The sequence below is a fragment of the Panthera pardus genome, unplaced genomic scaffold (assembly GCF_024362965.1).
Source record: "Panthera pardus isolate Hobbes unplaced genomic scaffold, ASM2436296v1 HiC_scaffold_26, whole genome shotgun sequence".
Taxonomy (NCBI): Eukaryota; Metazoa; Chordata; class Mammalia; order Carnivora; family Felidae; genus Panthera; species Panthera pardus.
Window position 1 is genome coordinate 15,272,542 of NW_026526832.1, and position 23,926 is coordinate 15,296,467.

The following is a 23,926-nucleotide window of genomic DNA, read 5'->3' on the forward strand; positions in this document are numbered from 1 at the left end:
TGGTTGAGTGGTTGTCTGTTTGTCTGTCTGTCTATCTATCTATCTATCTATCTAATTGGCCTAAGTGCAGAGGGGGTTTGGGAAGGAGTTTTTATTTCTTTAGTTGAATTTTTCTGGTGGCCGTGGTTTAAAAGAAGGTGCCAGTGATATTGTCTAAGACCTCTTAAAGGTACGAGTTCTTGAGCATGGCTGAGGCTTTCAAAACTTTTATGGTATGATCTTCTGGGAATGGGGAGAGGACGCGACCTCTTTAAACCCAAATATTCTTCAATCTGGGAAGCTTTTACCTTAATACATTTGCTTTAGTGATAGTTAAGTGAAAACAATCCAAAGGGATATGGAAAGGTTTGGTAGAGTGGCTGTACACGTACAGCTCACTTTCCATGTTTAACCACAGCCCTTAGTTTTCAAAGTTAGTTTTCCTCCTAAATTACCCATCTGTGAACTCCTTGGAAAGCCTTTTATCTTTGTGGCCATTATGCCTGACTACCTTTCCTTTTCGTGTGTATCTGATACCTGACATGCCCATCTCTTAGTGCACATTAGGTGTGTTTTCTTGGCTAGTTAGCAAGGAAGAACTTGCTGGGATTCTTTTTGTTTACATCTTATGGTTGCAAAATCAGAAACATAATTCCAGACGGATGAGCTGGCACATGCACTACCAATGCTTAGTGAAAAAACAGGCCTCAAACATGCCACAACAAAAGCACAAAAACAAAAATTGCATTAGATTATAGTTAATTACTTCAAAAAGCAACTTGGCTTCTCTACATTGTCTGGTAAATGATGGCTGAAAGAGTTAGAGTGGAGAATAACTCAAATCCCTTGCAGGACAAGTGAGAAAAACAACCAACCAACCTGAAACTATTATGTTTTATATATTACATAAAGGAAGATACTAATAAGGTGTTTAATGTCCTCTTTTCTTGTCTGGAATGTTTGCAAAAATTTTTTTAAAGTTTATTTATTTTGAGAGAGAGAACACGAGCAGGGGAAGGACAGAGAGAGGGAGAGAGAGAGAGAGAGAGAGAGAGAGAGAGAGAATCCCAAGCAGGCTCTACACTGCCAGCGCAGAACCTGATGCAGGGCGCGAACTCATGAATATGAGATCATGACCTGAGCAGAAACCAAGAGTTGGACTCCTAACTGACTGAGCCACCCAGGTCCTCCTAGAACGTTTTCTTGCTCTCTGTTTATACCTTTCAGAAATAGGGTAGGGAAGTGAAATAAGAAGGGGAAATCCCCTTTTACTAGTGGGGGAAATCTTGTCAAATTGGTCCATGTGTATGTATCCTAATGCTTTAATGTATCTTTTCTTGGTCAATGGCAATTTTTAGCAGTGGGTTTTATTTAACTTAGATTATTAATATAGGTATTGTCTTAGGTCTAACAATGGTTTGTTAGTTGGGTTTAGCGTTTAGAGGCTTTTTGCCCCATGTCAATAAACAGATGTCTGCAGCATCATTTTTTTTTTTTTCTTTTTCTTTTTTAATGCCTGGCTCCAACCTATTATCTTGAGACAAAGAATTGCATGCTCCACTGACTGACCCAGCCAGGCGTCCCATGCAGCATCATTTTACAAAAGTTATTTTTAATTGAGGAGTTCCTGGGTGGCTCAGTCAGTTAAGCGTCTAACTCTTGATTTCAGCTCAGGTCATGATCTCATGGTTCATGAGTTTGAGCCCCACGTTGGGCTCTGTGCTGACAGGTGGAGCCTGCTTGGGATTGCCTGTCTCCCTATCTCTCTTCCCTTTCCTGCTCATGTTTTCTTTCCCTCTCTCAAAATAAATAAACATTAAAAAAAAAAGAGGGGCACTGTGTGGCTCAGCCAGTTAAGTGTCTGACTTTGGCTTAGGTCATGATCTCGCAGTTCATGAATTCAAGCCCGGCGTCAGGCTCTGTACTGACAGCTTGGAGCCTGGAGCCTGCTTCGGATTCTGTGCCTCCCTCTGTCTCTGCCCCTCCCCTGCTTGCACTCTGTCTCTCTGTCTCTCTCTCTCAAAAATAAATAAACATTAAAAAAAAAAGTATTTAAAAAGTATTATTATTTTTTTTTTTTTTTAAGAGAGAGAGACACACACAGAATTTGAGCGGGAGAGAGGCAGGGAGAGAGGGAGGCACAGACTCCGAAGCAGGTTCCAGGCTCTGAGCTGTCAGCACAGAGCCCGATGTGGAGCTCGAACCCATGAACGGGGTGATCATGATCTGAGTTGAAGTTGGATGCTTAACTGACTGAGCCACACAAGTGCCCCTAAAAAATTATTTTTAATTGACATGTGGTTGACATAAAATATTAGCTTCAGGTATAGAATATAGTGATTCAACAATTATATACTTTACAAAATGTTCACCACGATAAGTGTATTATAGTAATGTTGACTATATTCCCTATGCTGCATTTTTCATCCTTGAGACTTATTTATTTATAACTGGAAGTTTGTACCTCTAATACTTTCACCCATTCCACCTATCCCTCCACTCCTCTCCCCTTTGGCAACACCAGTTTGTTCCCAATATTTATGAGTCTATTTCTCTCTTTCTTCTCTTTCTTTTTTATTTTTATTTTTTTAGCGTTTATTCACTTTTTGAGAGACAGAGACAGAGTGTGATCAGGGCAGGAGCAGAGAGAGAGGGAGACAGAGAATCCAAAGCAGGCTCCAGGCTCTGAGCTGTCAGCACAGAGCCCGATACAGGGCTCGAACTCACGAACAGTGAGATCATCACCTGAGCTGAAGTCGGATGCTTAACTGACTCAGCCACCAAGACGCCCCTTTCTTTATTTTTTTAAGAAATTTATTTAAGAGAGAGAGAATGCATGCAAGTGAGTGGAAGAGGGGCAGAGAGAGAAGGAGGGGGAGAGAGAATCTCAAGCACATGGAGCCCATTGCAGGGCTCAGTCTCATGAACCATGAGATCATGACCTGAGCCTAAATCAAAAGTTGGACGCTTAACTGACTGAGCCACCCAGGTGCTCAGTCTGTTTCTCTTGGGTCTGTTTCTAGCCACCCAGTCTGTTTCTCTTTTGTTGTTGCTGCCTGTTCATTCATTTGCTTTGTTTTTTAGATTCTGGATATAAGGGAAATGATAAAGGTGTTTGTCTTTCTCTGGAGTATTTCACTTCCCATAATACCCTGTAGGTCTATCATGTTGTCACGAATGGCAAGATTTCATTTTTTTTTTTTTTTAATGGAGCATTATTCCATTGTGTATACATACCACATCTTCTTTATCTATTCAGTAATTCATGGAACTTAGGTTGCTTCCGTATCTTGGTGCAGCATCAATGTTTATAACTTCATGTTATTATGTTATATGAATGCACCATCTTTTTTTGTACTCAGTTTTTGGATAGGTGGTACATGTACATAGTACAAAATGTGAAAGATACAAAAAAAGTACCCAGTGAGAAGTATAATTTCGCTCTACTCTTAGTCAGGATGCAGTTACTTTTATCCATTTATTTCATGTTCGTCCAGAAATATTTTACATAATCACATATGTGCACATACAAAATGACAACATATTATACCTTCTCTTCTGTACAGTGCTTTTCTTTTTCTTCTGAATTAAGACATCTCCCATAGGGATTCATAAAAATTTGCATCACTGGTTAACATTTGTTTAGTCTTCTACTTCATGGATTTACTATGATTTATTTTTAATCAGGCATTTCTTTTGTTTGTTTGGTTGGGTTTTTTTGGTGGACACTTAGATTGTTTCAGATCTATTGTTCTATCAGTTCACAAATAGGCAGTCATATTACACGTTTCATTTGATGTAGTCCACTGGGCCTGATCTACTTTTTCTGGTTAAACTCTGTAAGTGAAAGCTCTTGGAGAAGAAGATCTGTATTACACAGAATAAGATGAGAATGTGGTAATGTCTGTAAATTGGTTTTGGGGTGGAAATATGTGAAAAGTGAAAATTCTGACTTTTCCTTTTAAACTTTTTCTTTTTTCTTTCTTTCTTTCTTTCTTTCTTTTTTTTCTTTTGGTGAAGGAAGTGTTACCTTAGTCCTGATTCTATCCAATAAGGCAGACTTGTTTTATTTTTCTACAGATTATGTTTTTGGATTTGCTATCAAAGTATCCAGATTCACTAGTATCAGTCAACTGACTGGTTATAACCCAAAGAAACATTAGAAAAAGGAAGAAAAACACACTAGTTGCAATTGGAAGAAAATGATTCTTGGTTAGATACACATTAAGTATTATGGACCCAATTTTAAGCATTTCTATCATTTTAGGTGGTTGCCTTTTATGAGTCAGGTTCATATTTCCTCAGTAGAATACCTGACTCTGTGTTAGAGGATAAACGTGGTATATCTTCTTGAAGCCTCCATTTAAATTGCAAATAGGAGGATGGGAGTTTTGAGATTACAAGTAGTTATTCCTATTACTATAGTAATACAAATATAAATGTCATGAATTTTTGGACTAAAACAGAAGATTTAAGAGGGAATTTGAATTTGTGTATCACCTAGTTTCTAAGAATCTGAGTTGACTTTGTCATCAAGGTTATTTTGAGAGCAAAAGCTGGAGAGGCATTGATCCTAATGGGAGGCTAGAAACACCATTAAAAATAAACTTATGTAAATTTTAAGAAACAATGAAAGTTACAGCTTTAAAGTAGTTTGGAGGTAAAAGTTCATCCATTTATATTTTGCTAATTTAAAGATGATGTGATTTTTTTTTTTTTTTTTTATGGTGATGAAAAAATCTCAGTTGTAAACCTTCCAAGAGCCTGTTTGGCCACATTCATTCATATAGCATGGGCAAATAAACTCATGTATGGCAGTGCGCCTAACATTTTAATGTGTATAGGAGTCCCCTGGAGAGCTTGTTAAAATCTTGTTTAAAAAAATGTCTTCATCCCCTGAGATTGCAATGATAATGGCTTTGTGATGCTCTGTGGTAAGACCTAGAGATCTCTTTCTTAGGTAAACACATCAGATGATTCTGGTCTGTAGACGACTTTTTGACTATTGAAGGAGAAACCCCATTAGTTAGAAAATTTAATGGTAGGAGCATGTCAAAATCTTCAGGATTGTAATTTAAAACAGCAGCATGATGCAGCATAATACGCTTGATTTTGAATTGAACTTGTCTTCTGTAAAGGCCTATAGATAGTAGTTGTTTGCTGAACATTGGTAATGGGAAACTTGTGACTGGCAAGAATCACGTTGCTGTTCTACCATCCAAGTAGAAATAAGTATCTTAGAAGTCCAAATACATTTTTCTTAGAAGTTAACTAACATTTCTTTGGTTAAAGACATAGAATATTTAATTTAATTTGAAATGCCAAATATAAGGGCATTAGATTTTAATTTTTATCAAATGGGGGCATGAATTAAATTACTTTATCTTTCAAAATATTACTTTGAAGGGAATGGTGAGGTTTTGGTGAAATAGGCATTGTCATACATATAATTATGAACAGATGCAATTTTGGGTCACATTTTGTTTTAAGTTTATTTTGAGAGAGAGAGCAAGAGTGAGAGCGTCTGTGTGAGTGTGGGAGGGGTAGAGAGAGGGAGCGAGAGAATCTCAAGCAGGCTCTGTGCTGTCAGCGCTGGTCCCGCTGTGGGTTTTGATACCATGACCTGTGAGATCATGACTTGAGCTGAAATCAAGAGTTGGATACACAACTGACTGTGCCACCTAAGTGCCCTCATTTGTTAGGGATAGGGAATTTGTTTATAAATGGAGAATGGGAGTAGGAATAGACAATGCAAATTCATAGACTGTTAAAGAGATTACTGCCAAACCTATTTTCAGATGACAGTTTTCTGTGTGACCTGGAGGGAGAAATACACTGTTATCCTCCAAATTTGCAACCTTTTTAGATATGAAATGCCAATGGAATTGGTATTAACTGTGAAAATTGTGAGAAACTGTATATGAGTGGGTAGAAGAGTGGGATGTAATTTCCGGTTGGCCAAATATAAGAGTTTGTTGGTACACACTAAACATTTATTTGAATGATTAATTGCTCTAATGCAATTGTATTCTGAATTACAGAGTTTTAAAAATGTAAGTAAATTCTTAAAATGTTTAAATAAATTGGTGGATAATAAGGAATCCAAGATATTTGGATTTGGCCTAAACTTTAAGGTTTTTATTAAAGAGAATAATCATTGTTCTTCACAGCAAAGGTTTCTTTTGGGTTGATTTAGTAATGCTCTGGATAGTTTTAGGTTAGATTCAGTGTGGCAGTGCCTGTGGTCCCAAGAGCATATTATTTTCTATGTGATTAGTCCTATCATAGATACATAAAAACAAATAGTATCTCTTTAGATGTATCTAAAAATAAGATACTAAGTTTTATAAACAGCATAACAATAAATTTTAGGTATGTGATTACAATACAGCATCAATAATGAGAGAAAGGATTTAGGGAGAACTGCTGAAAGTTTACTTAAAATTAAATGAGATTATTATAGTTGGTAAGGCTTCTCAAAACACTTTTCATTGTAGTGAGAAGCAGTGGTCCCAAATGTTGGTCTTTGATGAATATAATTTTTGCTGTTCTGCAATAAAAGGAAAAAATCAGAACATTGTAGTGAGTGTAGTTTTTATAGTGCCTACTGTATTTCATCAATTTTAAGATGTATATATTCCCACATTTTAACATTTCTGAAATTGATATGTTTTATAATCAATGGCACCTTGACATTATTGTTGGTTGTGAAATAGTTGCCACTGTCTGCATATATGTGAACTCAAGAATTCATTCTGCTTCTATGACTGGACACCTGTGACCCCTTGATGTTTTAGTTAACATAGCATTTAAGGACCATTTGTGGAAGAGATTACCATTCCTGGGTTGTCTTCTGAAACCTTTCGTTAGTTACATCTTCTGGTGACACTTTTCATAAGATCAAGAAATGTATGGCGTGGGAACTTGGACAGTTTGTGTCAGTTTTTTGGACACGAGTCCCAGAGACAATAGAAGAACACTTTTACAAGAAATATTTTAAGGCACCTGGGTGGCTCAGTTGGTTGAGCTTTGGACTCTTGATTTTGGCTCAGGTCATGATTCAAGGGCTGTGGGATCGAGCCCCATGTCGGGCTCAGAGCTGAGCATGGAGCCTTCTTGAGATTCATTCTCTCTCTCTCTCTCTCTTCCCCTCCTTCCCTCCCCCCTCCCTCTCTCTCCCTGCTTCTTTCCCCTGCTCATGCTTACTCTCTCTTAAAAAAAAAAAAAAAAAGATAAAAAAATAAATATTGCATCACTAATTCCATAAATGGTACAGAGGATGATTTTATGGAAAAACAAAGATTACCAGTGACTGTGAGTTAAAAAGCAATTTAGATATCAGATTGTGAAGTTGAAGACATTAAGAATATTTTGAGGGGTGCTTGGGTGGCTCAGTGGGTTGAGTGACCAACTCTTGATTTTGGCTCAAGTCATTATCTCATGGGTTTGTGAGATCTAGACCCCCCCCTTCGGGCTCTGTACTGACTGCATAGAGGCCAAAATCAAGAGTCTGATGTCCAGCTGACTGAGCCACCAGGTGCTCCTGTTTTGCTTTTTAAAATATAAACATGAATGTTTCTGATAATTCATATCTCAGTAAGTTTTAAAAAGCTTTCTTAGTAAATAAATTCTAAGTGATAAGAAGCCATGTGTCCTAGTTTAATTGGGAGTATTTTTGTCTCAGTAGTACATAATGGTGCACTTTAACACTGATGCACTTTAACACTGGGTTAAGTTAAAAAGTTAAAAATTTTGACAGTATCATATATTTGTAAGGATGAAGAGAAATGCAAATTGTTGAGCCTTGCTGATGTTGGAGAAATATAATTTAAGCCAAAGTCTCTATTTTAAATGATGCACTTTAACACTGGGATTCTCTTTCTTTAACACATTCAACGAAATGTGGTTAATTTATTCAGTTTAAAGGACTGAGATAATCTTACTTTGTACTCATCTTACTTTTTGGTGTTATTTATTTTATGAAGTCATGGTGATCGTAGATAAATGGCTGATATGTTTTAAATGTCCTTTCTTGCTAAAATAAAAATTAGTGTGTTGGTTACCCCCATTTTTTTTTGAAATTTTATTGGCCTATGAAACTCAGAGATCCAGCAGCCACTGTTATAAAAAGTCTAGCATAAATTCTTATTATTTGTAGATTTTTGATCACAGATTAGTTTTTTACTTTGAAGAGGTTTCACAGAATGGTTGCTAACAAAATCTGACAGCATACTTGTGTTTGGATTTGTAGTTTTTGCTTCTGCTTTGTCTCATGTTACTTTGCCTTAACCAATCCTGTGGAATTAAGTTTACTGTGTCAATGGGCAGGTACCACTTAAAAATTAATGGTAAAAAAATTGTGGCAGTTGGTCATTCTTGATATATATGAGATACTTTGAGCAACTCTAGAAGTCTCTTCTTTTAACCAAAAATGTCTCCTTTACTAGATTGTCCTGGTGTCTGAAGTTTTTGTCTTTGAGCCATTCTTTGGATTTAAGACACCGACAGAGGCTCCATGGAGGCAGGCATCGCATCTGTCCTTTTAATGCTGTAACTGCATCATCCATTTCACTTCTTGGCGCATAAATAAGTGTTCCATAAATATTTATTCAATTAATAAATGACGGCAAAGTTATTTGTGACGTTAGAACATTATTGGTCATAACGAACCCTCTGATGTGTTAATTTATTCAGTAGAAAAAGAGAAGAGCTTACAGAACACATGAGTTTTGTTCAGAGTGAGGAGACCACTGAAAGTTTTTATTTGCAAAGAAAAATATCTTATTCTTCAGCAGGCCAAACAGATAGAAAAGTGTAGAAAACCAATTTGGCTTACTCAATTACATATCTTAGAATTGTGTCAGTTGCATAGGAAGAGCAGGGTTGGTTTTGTGTGTGTGTGTGTGTGTGTGTGTGTGTGTGTGTGTGTGTGTGTAGTATCTCTTTACTTTTGTCACCATGAGAATAAACTTGCTTGTGAACTTGTTTAACTCAAGAAGGATAAAAACAGAAGTGTTAATAAATTACATTATAGTAAATACAGCCCATTATTTATTGTCTGTTTCCTAAGGAAATACCTGAGCTTTGATCCTTTGGGAATCTACTTTTAGTATCTTATCCTAAGAAGTAAATACCCATTGATCCCTTTCAGGGCAAGATCACACAGCCATTAAATAGTTTTACTAGGATTTAATAGTACTTTTGATTTTCCTACTCATTAGTGTGCCTTCAAATCCAGTGGTATTTGAAAAATAAAGCAATAGTTCATCATCATCTTGTATTAAATAAGGATACCTTATGGCCAGGTATCAGTTAGCCTCTCTGGAAGAATTCATTTTTTTACTTGACACTTTGTAGATCAACAATTAAGCAACCATATGTAATAAATAGATATGCTCAGTTATCTTATTCAAAGACAGTTAAGAAACTTGGAGTTTAGCTTTTACCTTAGGATCCTTCTGAGGAAATTGGTCTTTTAATAAAAAGACTGCTAAGAGAGCTTGATTTAGAGCTTAAAATCAGTGAAGTTGATGGCAGTAGAGTGCCTAAATTGGGAGATAATATGTTCTTTGCTTTTATCCATTATTCATTTTCTGTTTTATAAACTTTCTATAATGTGGAAATATTTAGAGCACTATTTTTTAAGTTAGTATGAAATTTGTTAGGCAGCTAAAAATTTACTTTGAAAATCTGAACTATTTTCCCTTCAGTTAATGAGATTATGTAATATAATTTTTTGGGAGTAATTGTCCTTAAATTTAAGTTTTTAGGGGTGCCTGGGAGGCTCAGTAGGTTAAGCATGTGTCTTTGGCTCGGGTCATGATCTCATGGTTTGTGAGTTCAAGTCCTGCTTTGGGCTCTGCACTGACAGTGCGGAGCCTGCTTGGGATTCTCTTTCTCTCCCCCTGTCTCTGTCTCTTCCCCACTTGCTCTCACTCTCTCAAAATAAATAAATAAACTTTAAAAAAGTTAAAATTTTTAAACAAACCACAATATTTGCTGAAATCAGAACTTTTTTGTACTTTGGTATTTTACTAATGGGGCTGTTCATTATAAACTTTTTTATGTGTATAGTCCTAAATATATATACAGAGAGATATCCAAATCAGTAGATGTTTAGTTTGAGTGGATATCAGGGAAATACAAATAAGATTTAATAAAGGGATACCATTACATACCCATAATTTGCCAAAAAGTTAAAAATTTTGACAGTGTCATAGATTTGTAAGGATGAAGAGAAATGCAAATTATTGAGCATTCCTGATGTTGGAGAAATATAATTTAAGCCAAAGCCTCTATTTCAGAAAAACCTCTCTTCAAAGGTAGAAGAGAAAGAAATTTTTTTTTCCTTGAGTAAGCATTGAGCCAGAATGTGAAGCACATTACAGGCAATCTGCTAAAAGAGTGCAAAGATCTAAGGAGAGCTCACGCTTTTCTATAGCCAAGCAGATACAACCCATTACATACATGTTGTCAAGATAAATTGTAAGTAGTGCTCAAGTAAGAGAACTTGATAGCAGCATTTCTCACATGTGACTTATCCTAAATCTCTTGGTAATTGGGGTGACCATATGTATTTGTTAATTGGCTAAAAATAAACTTGAATGTTTTGCAACTTGGAGGTAGGTGGCTGGCTACTTAGTGCTCATGTCTTCCCACAGAAACTGGCAGAAAGAGGGTGCTCTCTCCTTTGGTGCAAATAACATTTCAAAGAAGTGGTTATTAGGTCCATAAGATAGTCCTGGGGTGCTGGTTAGAATCTTGCTTATTTATTTATTTGTTTGTTTTTTCATTTACAGTTATTTACTAATTTAATTTTTTAAAAAGTAAGTTCTACATCCAACATGGGGCTTGAACTCATGACCCTGAGATCAAAAGTCTCATGATCTACTGACTGAGCCCCAGCTGGGGTGGGTGGAGGGGATAGAAGCTTATTTAGCTTTTAAAATGATTTACATATACATCTATTTCAAAGGGATAAAGAAAGAATTTACAATTACAAGCTTTCTAGAGAAAGTGCTCTAAGAAAAATGTGTGGGGTATCTCTTCCCTGTTTGAGTTTATGTAGTTAATTTATTTTTAAAGCTTATTTATTTGTTTTGAGAGAGAGCATGCAAATGTGGGGAAGGGGTAGAGAGAGGGAAGAGAGAGAATTCCAGCAGGGTCCACACTAACAGTGTGGAGCCTGATGCGGGGTTCTAACTTATACACTGTGATATCATGACCTGAACAGAAAGCAAGAGTTGGATGCTTAACCAGATGACCCATATTGTATTATATTATTATATTATATTATATTATATTATATTATATTATATTATATTATATTATATTATAAGCAGGCTCCACACCTAATGTGGGGCTCCAACTCACGACCCTGAGATCAAAAGTCACATGTTCCACTGACTGAGCCAGCCAGGTGTCCCTCTCTTCCCTTAGTTTTAACAGGGAGAGTTAAAGCTCTCATTTTTTATGCCCTTACACTGATGGGTAAATTGATCTGGCCACTTTAGTGGGCAATTTAGTTTGCAGTGTTCTGGTAGAGTTGAAGATGTGCCTACTCTATGATCCAGTACTTTTGTTTCTAGTTAAATCCCAGAGAAACTCTTAATACATGTTTATAAGAGACTTGTAACATTGAGTATTAACAGTGAAGCTGTAGAAACAACCAAATGTCTGTGAAGAGAATGAATAGGTAAATTTTGGTATGTTCACACAATACTAACAGTATTGAGAGTGAGTGAATTAGAGCTACAAACTCAACATGAATAACTTACAATGTTGAGTGACTAACTCAAATTATAAAAGAATATGCACAATATATTTATTTAATATTTTAAAACATGTAGAACAATACCTGTGCAGAGAAATGCATAGTTTTATAGGTATATATATTAGTAAAACTGTAATGCAATGAAAAACACCAAAATCAGGAAGTGGTTACCTCTAAGGAGGGAAATATATAATGGGCTCAGCAATTTTTTCTACTGTGTCTGTAATATTTTATTTTTTAATAAAGGAAGATCTTAAGCAAATAAGAATGTTATATTTGGACAGTGGTTACGTGGGTGTTTGTTTTATTATTATCTGGATTCTCTTGTAATGTTTAAATATATTATGATCAAAAGCTTAAAAAAAAGAGAAAAAGGGGGCCAGAGAAATGAGTGGTAGTTGGGGGGAAATCAGTCCGCTTATTTTATATATTTGCATGTTAATAGTAATGATCTAGTCAAAAGGGACCAAGTTAGTGTAGGAAGACTGGGATAGTTACAAAAGAGCAGCGTCCTTGAGAAGAAAAACAATGGTACCCAGTGCAGAAGTAATTTGTTGGCTTTTGATAGGAGTAACGACCATTTGTTGACACAGGAGAGAAAGCAGAATAAGTGGTAGAAAGGGGAAGGAGTTCTTTTCTGAATTTAGGGTGACTAATGTCCAAGTTTGCCTGAGACTAAGAGGTTTCCCAAGATGCAGAACTTGCATTGCTAAAACTGGGAAAGTCCTGGGTAAACCAGGATGGTTGGCCATCTTCTGATTTTCTTTGACAAATTGAAAAGCATGATCATCTGGGAGTGAGAGGGGGATGAGAGTTCAAGATAAAATGGAAAGCTCTATGAAGTGATTGTCTTAAGGCTGAGAGAGCAAATTCTCTAAGTTAATGTAGTATGTTTTCTGAGCTTTCCTAAGGGTCTGCTGAAGTTTATGGGCATAATTTCAAAGTTCATTTGGTTGTATTTCTTTGTTATCTCATTCAGCTATATAAGTGAAGGTACTGTGTCAAGTGGAAAGATGGTTTTAACTATGACTTTACTGTGATAGAGGAAGAGAGGTACAAGACTGAGGGCAAAGGCAAGGAAATGATTATAGTGATGGATCATCAAGTCTCAGGCTGGGTTAAGAGGTGAAGAAGAAGAAAGGAGAGGAAGGATAGTGGGAAAAGTAACTCCATATCTGTTGGGAACGAACAGATTTCTAGAAGTGAACTGGAAAGATAGGATGTGAGGAGAGTGGGATGTTTGAAATTGAGATTTTTTAATAAAAACATTTTTTTTTTAAATTTTTGAGAGAGAGACATACACAGAGTATGAGCAGGGGAGGGGCAGAGAGAGAGAGAGAGAGAGAGAGAGAGGGAGGAAGTGAGACACAGAAGCTGAAGCAGGCTCCAGGCTCTGAGTTGTCAGCACAGAGCCCCATGCGGGGCTTGAACTCATGAACCACGAGATCATGACCTGAGCCAAAGTTGGACGCTTAACCAACTGAACCACCCAGGCACCCTGAAATTGAGATTTTAAAAAAATTTATTTTATTTTGTTTTTTACTTAAAATTTTTTTTAAATGCTTATTTTTGAGAGAGAGAGAGAGAGAGAGAGCATGAGTACAGATGGGGGAGGGGCAGAGAGATAGGGAGAGAGAGAGAGTCCCATGCAGGCTTCTCACTGACAGTGCAGAGCCTGCCATGGGGCTTGAACTTATAAACCATGAGATCATGACCTGAGCTGAAATCAAGAGTTGGATGCTCAATCAACTGAGTCACCCAGGCAACTGAAATTGAGATTTTTGACATGGCATAGTCATTGGTTATTAATGTGGTCAGCGGAGTAGGGGCTGGAATGGATAGGAGGGAAAGGCATTAGGTGTGGGAGTGATCACTCCATGGATGTGATTTTAGTGAATAAAGCAAGTTTTGGCATTCTGAAAACAATCACTTGGGTATTTTCTTTTCATTTGCCAACAGTCTTTTGTTTCTTGTTTTATTTTGTTTAAACGGTGCCTCAAATTGTAGATTGAATAGTTCTGGAATGAAGATGGATATAAATAAGTAAATGGATAAAAGCAAATATTGTTTAATCAGTACATGATCTTATCTATGGCTTGCTTAGTAGTTGGTTAACTTTCAAACATTATCATCCAAGCTAATGATCCCACTGCCCATTAAGCTATTTTAGTCCTAAACAGGTTCAGTGAGGGCTTTGTGTCACATATAGTTATATATAGTACATTTCTCTGCTGACTCCAGTTTCCCTCTTTCTCTTTTTATAGGACCGCAGCTGAACGCACAGCTAGAAGGTTGGCTCTCACAAGTACAGTCTACAAAAAGACCTGCTAGAGCCATTATTGCACCGTAAGTTTTAAGGTTCTTTACCTTAAAGACATCTTTACGTGTTTCATATGTTAATTATTAATATAGAATGAGTAACTACAAATTGAACTAACTTTTTAAAAAATTAAAAAATAAATGCTATGTTGAGCTGAAGAAATTATATTTAGTCATTTTCATGATTCCTTTGGCTTCCACTTTAACTCAAGGATAAAGGAATTAGCTATTTTCTCAGGTGCAGTAATTTTAAAGTTTATTTTTGGTAATAAAACTGACTTAAAGCTGAGGGTTATTTGCAGTACATAAACTTGGTGATTTCAGATTGATGTAAATGAGTAATCTCGGTTTTAAATATTAAAAAGATCTACTTTAATTCAGCCAACTTTTTCCTTATATTAAAAAAGGTGCGTTCAACAGAATATCATGCAGTATGGAGTAGCAAACAAACCTGCGGGAGGGTTTTTTTTTTTTATTGAAGAAAATCTGTGACTATTTTGTCTTTGAATCTCAGAAGGCTTTTTAGAACTACAAGCTAACAAATAAACAGTTAACAGAGTGTCTGTATGTGATAGGAATTCAGTTCATTTTGATTTGGTTTCCAGTGTAACTTTCAAAACACATTTTTTTAAGCACATGTTAACTGTTTCCTGAGAAGAGTAAAGGTTAGTGTTTGTCCCATTTCTTTCACAGCAGTGTCTTTTCTATAACTTCTGTTGCATTAGGTTTGGTGCCCCGATAAATAAAAAATAGTGAAAATAATAATATAGCATCTACTTATTAAACAATATGAGAAATCAGTAAATACACATAAAGAGTCTACATTAATGTCTGGCACATGTAATAAGTATTCCATAAATACTAGGTATTTAATGTGCCAAACATTTCGTTAAATGCTCCATTTGTATGATCTAACTTGATCTCATTTAATAGATATAGGAGGCTGACTGTACCACTTACAAGGAATGTGACATACAAGTTACTAAATCTCTTGTGCCTTTGTCTCATTGGTAAAATTGAAATATTAATAGTACCTCCATAGGGTTTTTGATGATTAAATCAGTTAATCTTTATAAACTTTTAGCATAACTTAAACTAATAACTTAAACAAATATGTACCTGGCTAAATGCCAGGTGTTCTTAGTGCTGCTTTTTGTTTCGTTAAGATTTTTGGAGGGGCTTTATCTTAATCTTTTGTTTGGGGCATATTCCTCTGTTTCCTTAGTTTGCTTGACTCTCTGTGTTTGTTTCTATGTATGAGGTGCAGTACCCCTCTCTCCCAGTCTTGAAAGAGTGGCCTTGTGTAAGAGATGAACCTTATCTTTCAACCTTACCCTAGCTCTTGGCTGTCTCTGAAACTTTTGTGAATGTCTAAGCAGCCTGATTTATTCTTGATAAGTCCCAGTTGTTGAGAGTGTGCCACGACTTGTCAGTGTTCTGAAAGATCTCACTCAGCCCTTAGTTTCAGTCTGATTAGAAGCCAGACCCTCAGGCAGCAGCTTTTAAAGTATGCATACATAGTCCTGGAGACTGTAAACCCTGTTGGCCTCCAGACCAGGCGACCTAAAGGTGTTCTCTGGGTGACAGTGGCAAAAATCAGGGCTTCAGATGAGTGTACACGCTCCTTTCTGGGAGGTACTGGGGAACTGTAGTGAGGCTTAAGGAGAGTGTGAAGATGGTGTCCGCTCGCCTACTTTCCTTGAAAGCACCTCCGTAGCCTCTGGTTGTGTGGCCAACGTGAATGCTGCCCCTCAGGCTGAAGCTCTGGGACAAGTAAATAGGCTTGTTTCACAGAAAGACTAGGATATGTTTCAGACTGTTGTCTGCGTGGTGCCCTAGAGGTAGCCTGTCCAGAACTGTCTTTCCAATTGTTATAGCCCAACGGACCCAGAAACACAAGCCGCCTTGGCCACAAGGACCAGGTGATCGATCAAGGAGTATCCCCTGTGTAGACTGCGTGTGCCTGCCGGCTTTAGCAAGGCCACGGGAGAGTGCATGGCTGATGTGTACACATCAGCTTTTTACAGGGCCATAGGAAAGCACGATGCTGGGTCACCCTGCTGGTGCTATCAAGGCAGAGAGAGAGCACAAAAATGGCCTTGTGCCTCTGTTCTTGGAGAGAGTTCCAACAGACTCCTGCCCCTCTGGTAGATGCTTTAAGATTAGCCAGTGAATCTTCTTCACTACAGTCTAGGCACTTTGCAAACTGCTGTTTCTGTGCCAATTTCCAGAGCTACTGAGTCTGCATGTGAGCCCGTAAGAGAAGTATCTCAGTTTCTACAGCCCTTCAGGGTCTCCTGGATATGAGCCCTGTTGTTTTTCAAAGCCCGATGTTTTTGGGATTTGTCTCACTGTTACACTTCCCAAGGATTGGGGTACCTAATGTGGGGCACAAACCCTTCAGTTCTCAGGGAGAAACTCTGGATTTGTGAGAGTCCTCCTGATTGTGGGTCCCCATGCTAGGGGTCGGGTTTTGATGAGATTGTCCTATCTCTCCTCCCCATCTTAATGTGGCCCTTTTACCATTTGTTGTGAAGGAACTATTCAGTTAGTTTTCAGATCTTTTACAGAGGGAATTGTTCCATATGTAGCTGTAGATTTGGTGTGTCCGTGGGAAGTGAGTTCAGGATCTTCCTGTGCTGCCATTTTCGACTATCCCCCTAGAGTTACATTATGAATAAACTCACATTACTACTTTCATGGGAAAGTACTTGGGAAAAGCAGACAATAAATAATCACATGCATACATCAGAGATATATGAGTACTTGGGAAAAGCAGACAATAAATAATCACATGCATGCATCAGAGATATTGTGGGTTTGGTTCCAGACCACTGCAATTAAACGAATATTGCAATAAAATGAGACCAATGAATTTATTTGTTTCCCGGTGCATATAAAAGTTATGTTTACACTGTATTCTTTTGAGTGTACAATAGCATTATATCTAAGAAAACAGTGTACATACCTTAATTAGAAAACATTCTAGGGGCGCCTGGGTGGCTCAGTCAGTTAAGCATCCGACTCTTGATTTTGGCTCAGGTCATGATCTCATGGTTTCTGAGTTTGAGCTCCACATTGGGCTCTATGCTCGCAGTGCGGAGCCTGCTTGGGATTCTGCCTTTCTCTCTCTCTGCCCTCCCTCCCTGCCCCCCCCCCCTCAAAATAAATAAATAAACTTTAAAAAAAAAAAAAGAAAAAAATACTACTGAAAAATGTTTACCATTCAGTGAGTTATAATCACTGATCACAGATAACCATGTAATAACAATAAAAAAGCTTGGATTGCAAGAATTACCAAAATGTGACACAGAGTCATGAAGTGAGCAAATGTTGCAAAAATGGTGCCGATCAACTTGCTTGATGCAGGGTTGCCACAGACTTTATAGTTTGCTTAAAAAAAAACAAACAAAAAACAGTATCTGTGAAGCTCAATACAGCAAAGCACAATAAAATGCCTGTATATTCTGTATCAGATGCTAACGGGTGCTAAGAATAATAAAGCCGATCAGAGGATCAAGAGTGTGACAATATGAGTATGGAGGTGCTAGTTTATATAGAATAGTAAGAAAAGGTCTCCCCAATAAGGTAACTAACACTTGAGCCTAAATAATGCGAGAGAGAAGTTATACAGATATCCAGGGAAAGGGTTTTCCGGTTGAGGAACAGTGAGTACAAAGGCTCTGGAGCAGGATATGCTTAGTATATTTTGAGGAAAAGCACGGAGGAAGGTGTAGTTGGAGTGGCATGTACAAGGGGAACAGTAGTGGATGAGACAGGCACCAGGGGCTACATTGTAAGGAGGCTTTGTAGGCTGTTATGAAAACTTTATGTTTTATTCTAAGTGATATGGCAAGTCGTGAAAAATTTTGAGAAATGACATGACCTGACTTAGATTTGAAAAGGATTACTCTTGCTATTGTATGGATGTTTAGTTTTGTGGAAACAGGGAGTCCAGTTTCGGAGGCTTATTATAATAGCACAAGAAAGAGATGACATAGTGGCTTTGACAGGGGGCTAGTGGTGGATGTGGCGAGAAGCAGTGTCTTCCAGATATATTTCGAAGGTAGGACCAGCAGAGTAGAAGAAGAGTCAAGGATGACTCTTAAGTTTTGGCCTGTGAAACTGCAAACATGGAATTGATTTTATACTGTAAGGGACAAACAGAGGTAGAGGTGGGAAGTAGATTTTAAAGTGTTTTGTAGATGGCACAAAAACAGACACATAGATCAATGGAATAAAATAGAAACCCCAGAACTAGACCCACAAAAGTATGACCAACTAATCTTTGACAAAGCAGGAAAGAGTATCCAATGGAAAAAAGACAGTCTCTTTAACAAATGGTGCTGGGAGAGCTGGACAGCAACATGCAGAAGAATGAAACTAGACCACTTTCTTACACCATTCACAAAAATAAACTCAAAATGGATAAAGGACCTGAATGTGAGACAGGAAACCATCAAAACACTAGAGGAGAAAGCAGGAAAAGACCTCTCTGACCTCAGCTGCAGCAATTTCTTACTCGACACATTCCCAAAGGCAAGGGAATTAAAAGCAAAAATGAACTATTGGGACCTCATGAAGATAAAAAGCTTCTGCACTGGAAAGGAAACAATCAACAAAATTAAAAGGCAACCAATGGAATGGGAAAAGATATTTGCAAATGACATATCAGACAAAGGGCTAGTATCCAAAATCTATAAAGAGCTCACCAAACTCCACACCCAAAAAACAAATAATCCAGTGAAGAAATGGGCAGAAAACATGAATAGACACTTCTCTAAAGAAGACATCCGGATGGCCAACAGGCACATGAAAAGGTGTTCAACGTCGCTCCTTATCAGGGAAATACAAATCAAAACCGCACTCAGATATCACCTCACGCCAGTCAGAGTGGCTAACATGAACAAATCAGGAGACTATAGATGCTGGAGAGGATGTGAAGAAACGGGAACCCTCTTGCACTGTTGGTGGGCATGCAAACTGGTACAGCCACTCTGGAAAACAGTGTGGAGGTTCCTCAAAAAATTAAAAATAGACCTACCCTATGACCCAGCAGTAGCACTGCTAGGAATTTACCCAAGGGATACAGGAGTACTGATGCATAGGGGCACTTGTACCCCAATGTTTATAGAAGCACTCTCAACAATAGCCAAATTGTAGAAAAAGCCTAAATGTCCCATCAGCTGATGAATGGATAAAGAAATTGTGGTTTACATACACAATGGAGTACTACGTGGCAATGAGAAAGAATGAAATATGGCCCTTTGTAGCAACGTGGATGGAAATGGAGAGTGTGATGCTAAGTGAAATAAGCCATACAGAGAAAGACAGATGCCATATGTATGTTTTCACTCTTATGTGGATCCTGAGAAACTTAACAGAAGTCCATGGGGGGGGGGGGGGGGAAGGAAAAAAAAAAAAAAAGGTTAGAGAGGGAGAGAGCCAAAGCATAAGAGACTCTTAAAAACTGAGAACAAACTGAGGGTTGATGGGAGGTGGGAGGGAGGGGAGGGTAGGTGATGGTCATTGAAGAGGGCATCTTTTGGGATGAGCACTGGGTGTTGTATGGAAACCTATTTGACAATAAATTTCATATATTAAAAAAAAATAAAGTGTTTTGTAGAATCTAGGATTGTATTTTGACCATGTTAATGTTTTGAGACGCCTGTTAGGTGTCTGTAAGTGGAGATCTCAAATGGGCAGCTAGATATATGAATCTGGAGTACAGAGAAGAAGGGCCAAGGCTGTGTTGATACATATATCACACTTAAAGTCTAAACAGCCTGTGGTTGTGTAGCAAGTAAAATACAGAGAAGAGGTTCAAAGACTTAAGCTCTTAGGCAAACTAATTTCATTTAGAGATCTGGATGAAGGTGAGCATTTGCAAAGGAGATACTGAAGGGAGACCAGTGGGGAAGGAGGAAAACCAGGGGCGAGTGGTGTCTGTAGGAGGCAAAAAAGGATGAAAAATGTGTCTGGGAGGAGAAAATGATCAGCAGTGTCAAATTCTGTGCCAATAGGTCAAATAAGATGAGGGCTAAGAATTGATAATTGGATTTGGCAATATGGAGATCACTGGTGGCCTTGATACATACGATTTCTGTGGAGTGGTAGGGATGAAAGCACGATCGCACTGGGTTCAAGAAAGAATTGGAGAGGGAGATGAGTGAGGATAGTTTTTTTTGCTTTTTTTTTTTTAACAGGCTTTTCTATAAATCAAGGAAATGAGGGAATGGGAGTATGTTGTCAGGTGAGAATTTTTATTTAAGATGGGAGATACTAAAGTGTTTATGATATAGATGAAATGATCCAGTAGAGAAAGAAAAATTGATGCAGGGATGAGGGGGGGAAGTTTGCATAATTCTCGATTGGGTAAGAATGGATTAATAATCATGTCTTTATAGTAACTCAAGACATAGGTTCTATTGTCATTCTAATTACTTTGCTGGTATTTAAGTATTTTATGCTACCTTCCTAGTTAAAACTTGTTCTAAATGTGGGAGCTGTGCTAAATGAACATACAATTAAGTTGAGGCTAGTTATTCATGAAAGTGTAGCTAGACTTGTTTCCTTTTTATTATTAGCTTTAAGTTGAAATTGGCAATAGACTGGGAAATGAAATTTTTGAGTCTAAGTTACAAATATATTGATTTGGAAAAGATTCCCAGGTTACCTTAGGTTTTAAAATGGATATTTGGGGGCGCCTGGGTGGCGCAGTAGGTTAAGCGTCCGACTTCAGCCAGGTCACGATCTCGCGGTCCGTGAGTTCGAGCCCTGCGTCAGGCTCTGGGCTGATGGCTCGGAGCCTGGAGCCTGTTTCTGATTCTGTGTCTCCCTCTCTCTCTGCCCCTCCCCCGTTCATGCCCGTTCATGCTCTGTCTCTCTCTGTCCCAAAAATAAATAAAAAACGTTGAAAAAAAAAATTAAAAAAAAAAATGGATATTTGAAAATAGTTTTGGCTTTGGTGTGGATGTTTCTGTTATATAGTGACTTTGTAGTTATTTTTATGCATATATAATGCAATTTCCATTTTGTTAATATGAAAACTTTAAATATATTCAAGTTTATCTTATTATATGGCTTCCAGAAGTAATGATTTTCCTTTCCAGAAGTGTCTTTTTTTAAGTTTATTTGTTCATTTTTGAGAGAGAGAGAGAGAGATAAAGAGTGCAAGTGGGAGAGGGGCAAAGAGAAGGAGAGAGAGAATCCCAAGCAGACTCCTCATGGCCAGTGCAGAGCCCAGTGTGAGACTCGATCTCATGAACCGTGAGATCATGACCTGAGCTGAAATCAAGAGTTGGATGCTTAACTAACTGCATCACCCAGGCACCCAAAGTAGTTTTGTTTTTTTTTTTTGAGGTAGAAAAGCAGCAACAAATATTTTGTTTATGTAGAGACACAAAATCATCTTTGTTAAGAACATGCTTATCTAGTAATTAGAAAACTTAAAATTTTTAGATCTCTACTTTTAAGTCTATTAAAAAAAATTCTTTTTTTTCCTTAAGGTTTATTTTTAAGTATTCTCTACACCCAAAATGGGGCTAGAACTTACAACCCTGAGATTAAGAGTTGCATGCTCTACCGACTGAGCCAGCCAGGTGTCCCTAAAAAAAGTTATTTAACTTTTATAAAATTTAGCTCTCTGGGGCCAGCTTTTCTTAGATTTTGTCTTCATAGGCATAAATTCTGTAAGGGGAGCCTTAAAAACAAACAAAACCCAACTCAGAACCTGAGTTTTAACAGATTACTTTTAACAGATTGCTCATTTGTATATTGATGTAGATTAAATAGAATGATGTTGTTAAAGAATAAATATCGACCCATAAACCAACTGTTGATCAATCTTAGTGATTTTAATCTATATGACATATAGGCAGGCACAGTTGGAAGATTCAGAAGAATTTAATTTGATTTAAAAATATCCTTTGATTGAATTTAGGATTGCCTTACTTATCTTGAGGTGCAGGAAACAGTGTGTTGCTCAAAGATATATACTGAAATGATCTCATGGACTAGGAGTTCCAAAAGCCTTCCTACCATGACTGCAAGACACCTTGATGCCAAAATTGTTGTTTATCTTGCAGTACGCAGGAATATCTCAGGAACCCTTAGAATGGAGCTGTACAGTTATGCATCACTTAAGAAACCTCATATTGGAGGAGCACTTGGGTGGCTCAGTCGGTTAAGCTTCCAACTTCAGCTCAGGTCATGATCTTGCGGTTTTGTGCGTTCGAGCCCCGCATCGGGCTCTGTGCGGACAGGTCGGAGCCTGGAGCCTGCTTCGGATTCTGTTTCTCCTTCTCTCTCTGCCCCTCCCCCATATGTGCTCTGTCTCTATCAAAAATAAATAAAAATGTAAAAAAAAAAATAAACCTCATGTTGGATAGAAAAGTATAGTCAGATAATTGGAGAGGTTACTTACACAAGTAAGGGGGCTTACTTACACGATTAAGCAGATACTGTGGATATTGAAGCACTCTTCATGTATTTAAACTAGAGTTTGATTTGTGACTAGTTAACCTAGTAGGAGTAGTATGGAGTAAAGGATACTTTCACTTTTCATGGTGCCCCCTTTTTTATTGTTTGACTTTTTTACACTGTGTGCATGTATTACTTTTAACACAAAAGTGAGTTTAGTAATTTTAAAAAGCTGAGGAACATTTATATAGAAGACCAGTTTACATACTGTGAGGCATACCTGTTGAGCTCCACCAGTGTATCATGAGACAATGAATCTTCATAAATCATGTAGTTCTGTTTAAGTTACTGGAGATGTATAAATTGTTTATTTCTAGTCCTTGTTTATTTTAAGTGGTAGGTTATTTATGGCAGTATCTCAGGTCCTGTATACTTTAGCGGTCAGACAATCTAGATGTGGAACATTGTGGTCAGTTTGTTCTTATTTGACTTGGATAATTTTAATACCTTTTATTAGTTCATAGTATTGTTTACTTAATACTTGTAAGATTCCATTTTTAAAAATAAAATATTCTGAATAATGACTTTTGAACCTGGATGTTTTTTGAGATATAATCATTTAAATAAAAAAAAATTTTTTTTTTGATGTTTATTTCTTTTTGAGAGAGAGAAAGAGCACGTTCATGCACAAGTGGGAGAGGGCCAGAGAGAGAGAGAGAGAGAGAGAGGGAGAGAGAGAGAGAGAGAATCCCAAACAGGACTCAAACTCATGATCTGTGAGATCATGACCTGAGCTGAAATCCACTTAATTGACCTAGCCGCCCAGGTGCCCCTCATCTAATATTTTTTTATGAAGCAGGAATCTTGGGGACCTTTGAGCAATGCCTATGAGAATAAAAGAATAAAAGACGAGGTGCAGCGAAGTAAAATGCAGAGTAGCAATGTGAGGCTGCTGCTTCTGGGAACTGTTTAGAACCAGTTGTTCATGTTAATCCCATATGCTCCCAAGTGTTTTTAAATTTAGTTTCTGGCTTTCTAGATCATAGCTTTAGTAGATCTTATTGACTTTTCTTATTGCTGCAGGAGATTATTTTATCTGGTCCAATCTTCTCATTCCATCTAGTCCAATCTTTTTATTTTGTATTTTTGCTGCTATTAAATAGAACTAGGCTATGAGAACCTGATTTTGTTGAGTCCAAGTGTTTTTTTATTGTTCTCCATATCCTCTTTGATGAAAAGCCTCTCATAGAATATGTGGTAGGCTCTTGGCATTCACACTTTATGCTATTCACCTATAACTTTGAAGGTCTCAGAATGAATAAGTGAAAGTCCATGTCATGTAGTAATTGGCAATTTTCCTCACATAGGAATTTTAATTATACCCACACTGCAAGGCTGGCTGTGTGCGAAACTGTGAATGACCATGGAGAGTAC

The 23,926-nt window shown here is 37.5% G+C and overlaps 1 protein-coding gene across 4 annotated transcripts in view; it reads left to right on the top strand.

The window, feature by feature from the left end:
• MEMO1 (mediator of cell motility 1) overlaps nt 1–23,926 on the top strand; it is a 123,263-nt gene that overhangs the window by 44,646 nt on the left and 54,691 nt on the right. For all 4 annotated transcript variants that reach the window (XR_008418052.1, XM_053891028.1, XM_053891026.1 and 1 more), the window contains one exon: nt 14,017–14,098. Coding sequence is in view for 2 of the 4 variants with exons in the window: in XM_053891028.1 (XP_053747003.1) it covers nt 14,017–14,098 (82 nt within the window). In the remaining 2 variants the exon portion in view is untranslated. Of the gene's footprint in view, nt 1–14,016; nt 14,099–23,926 lie in introns of those variants that run through there.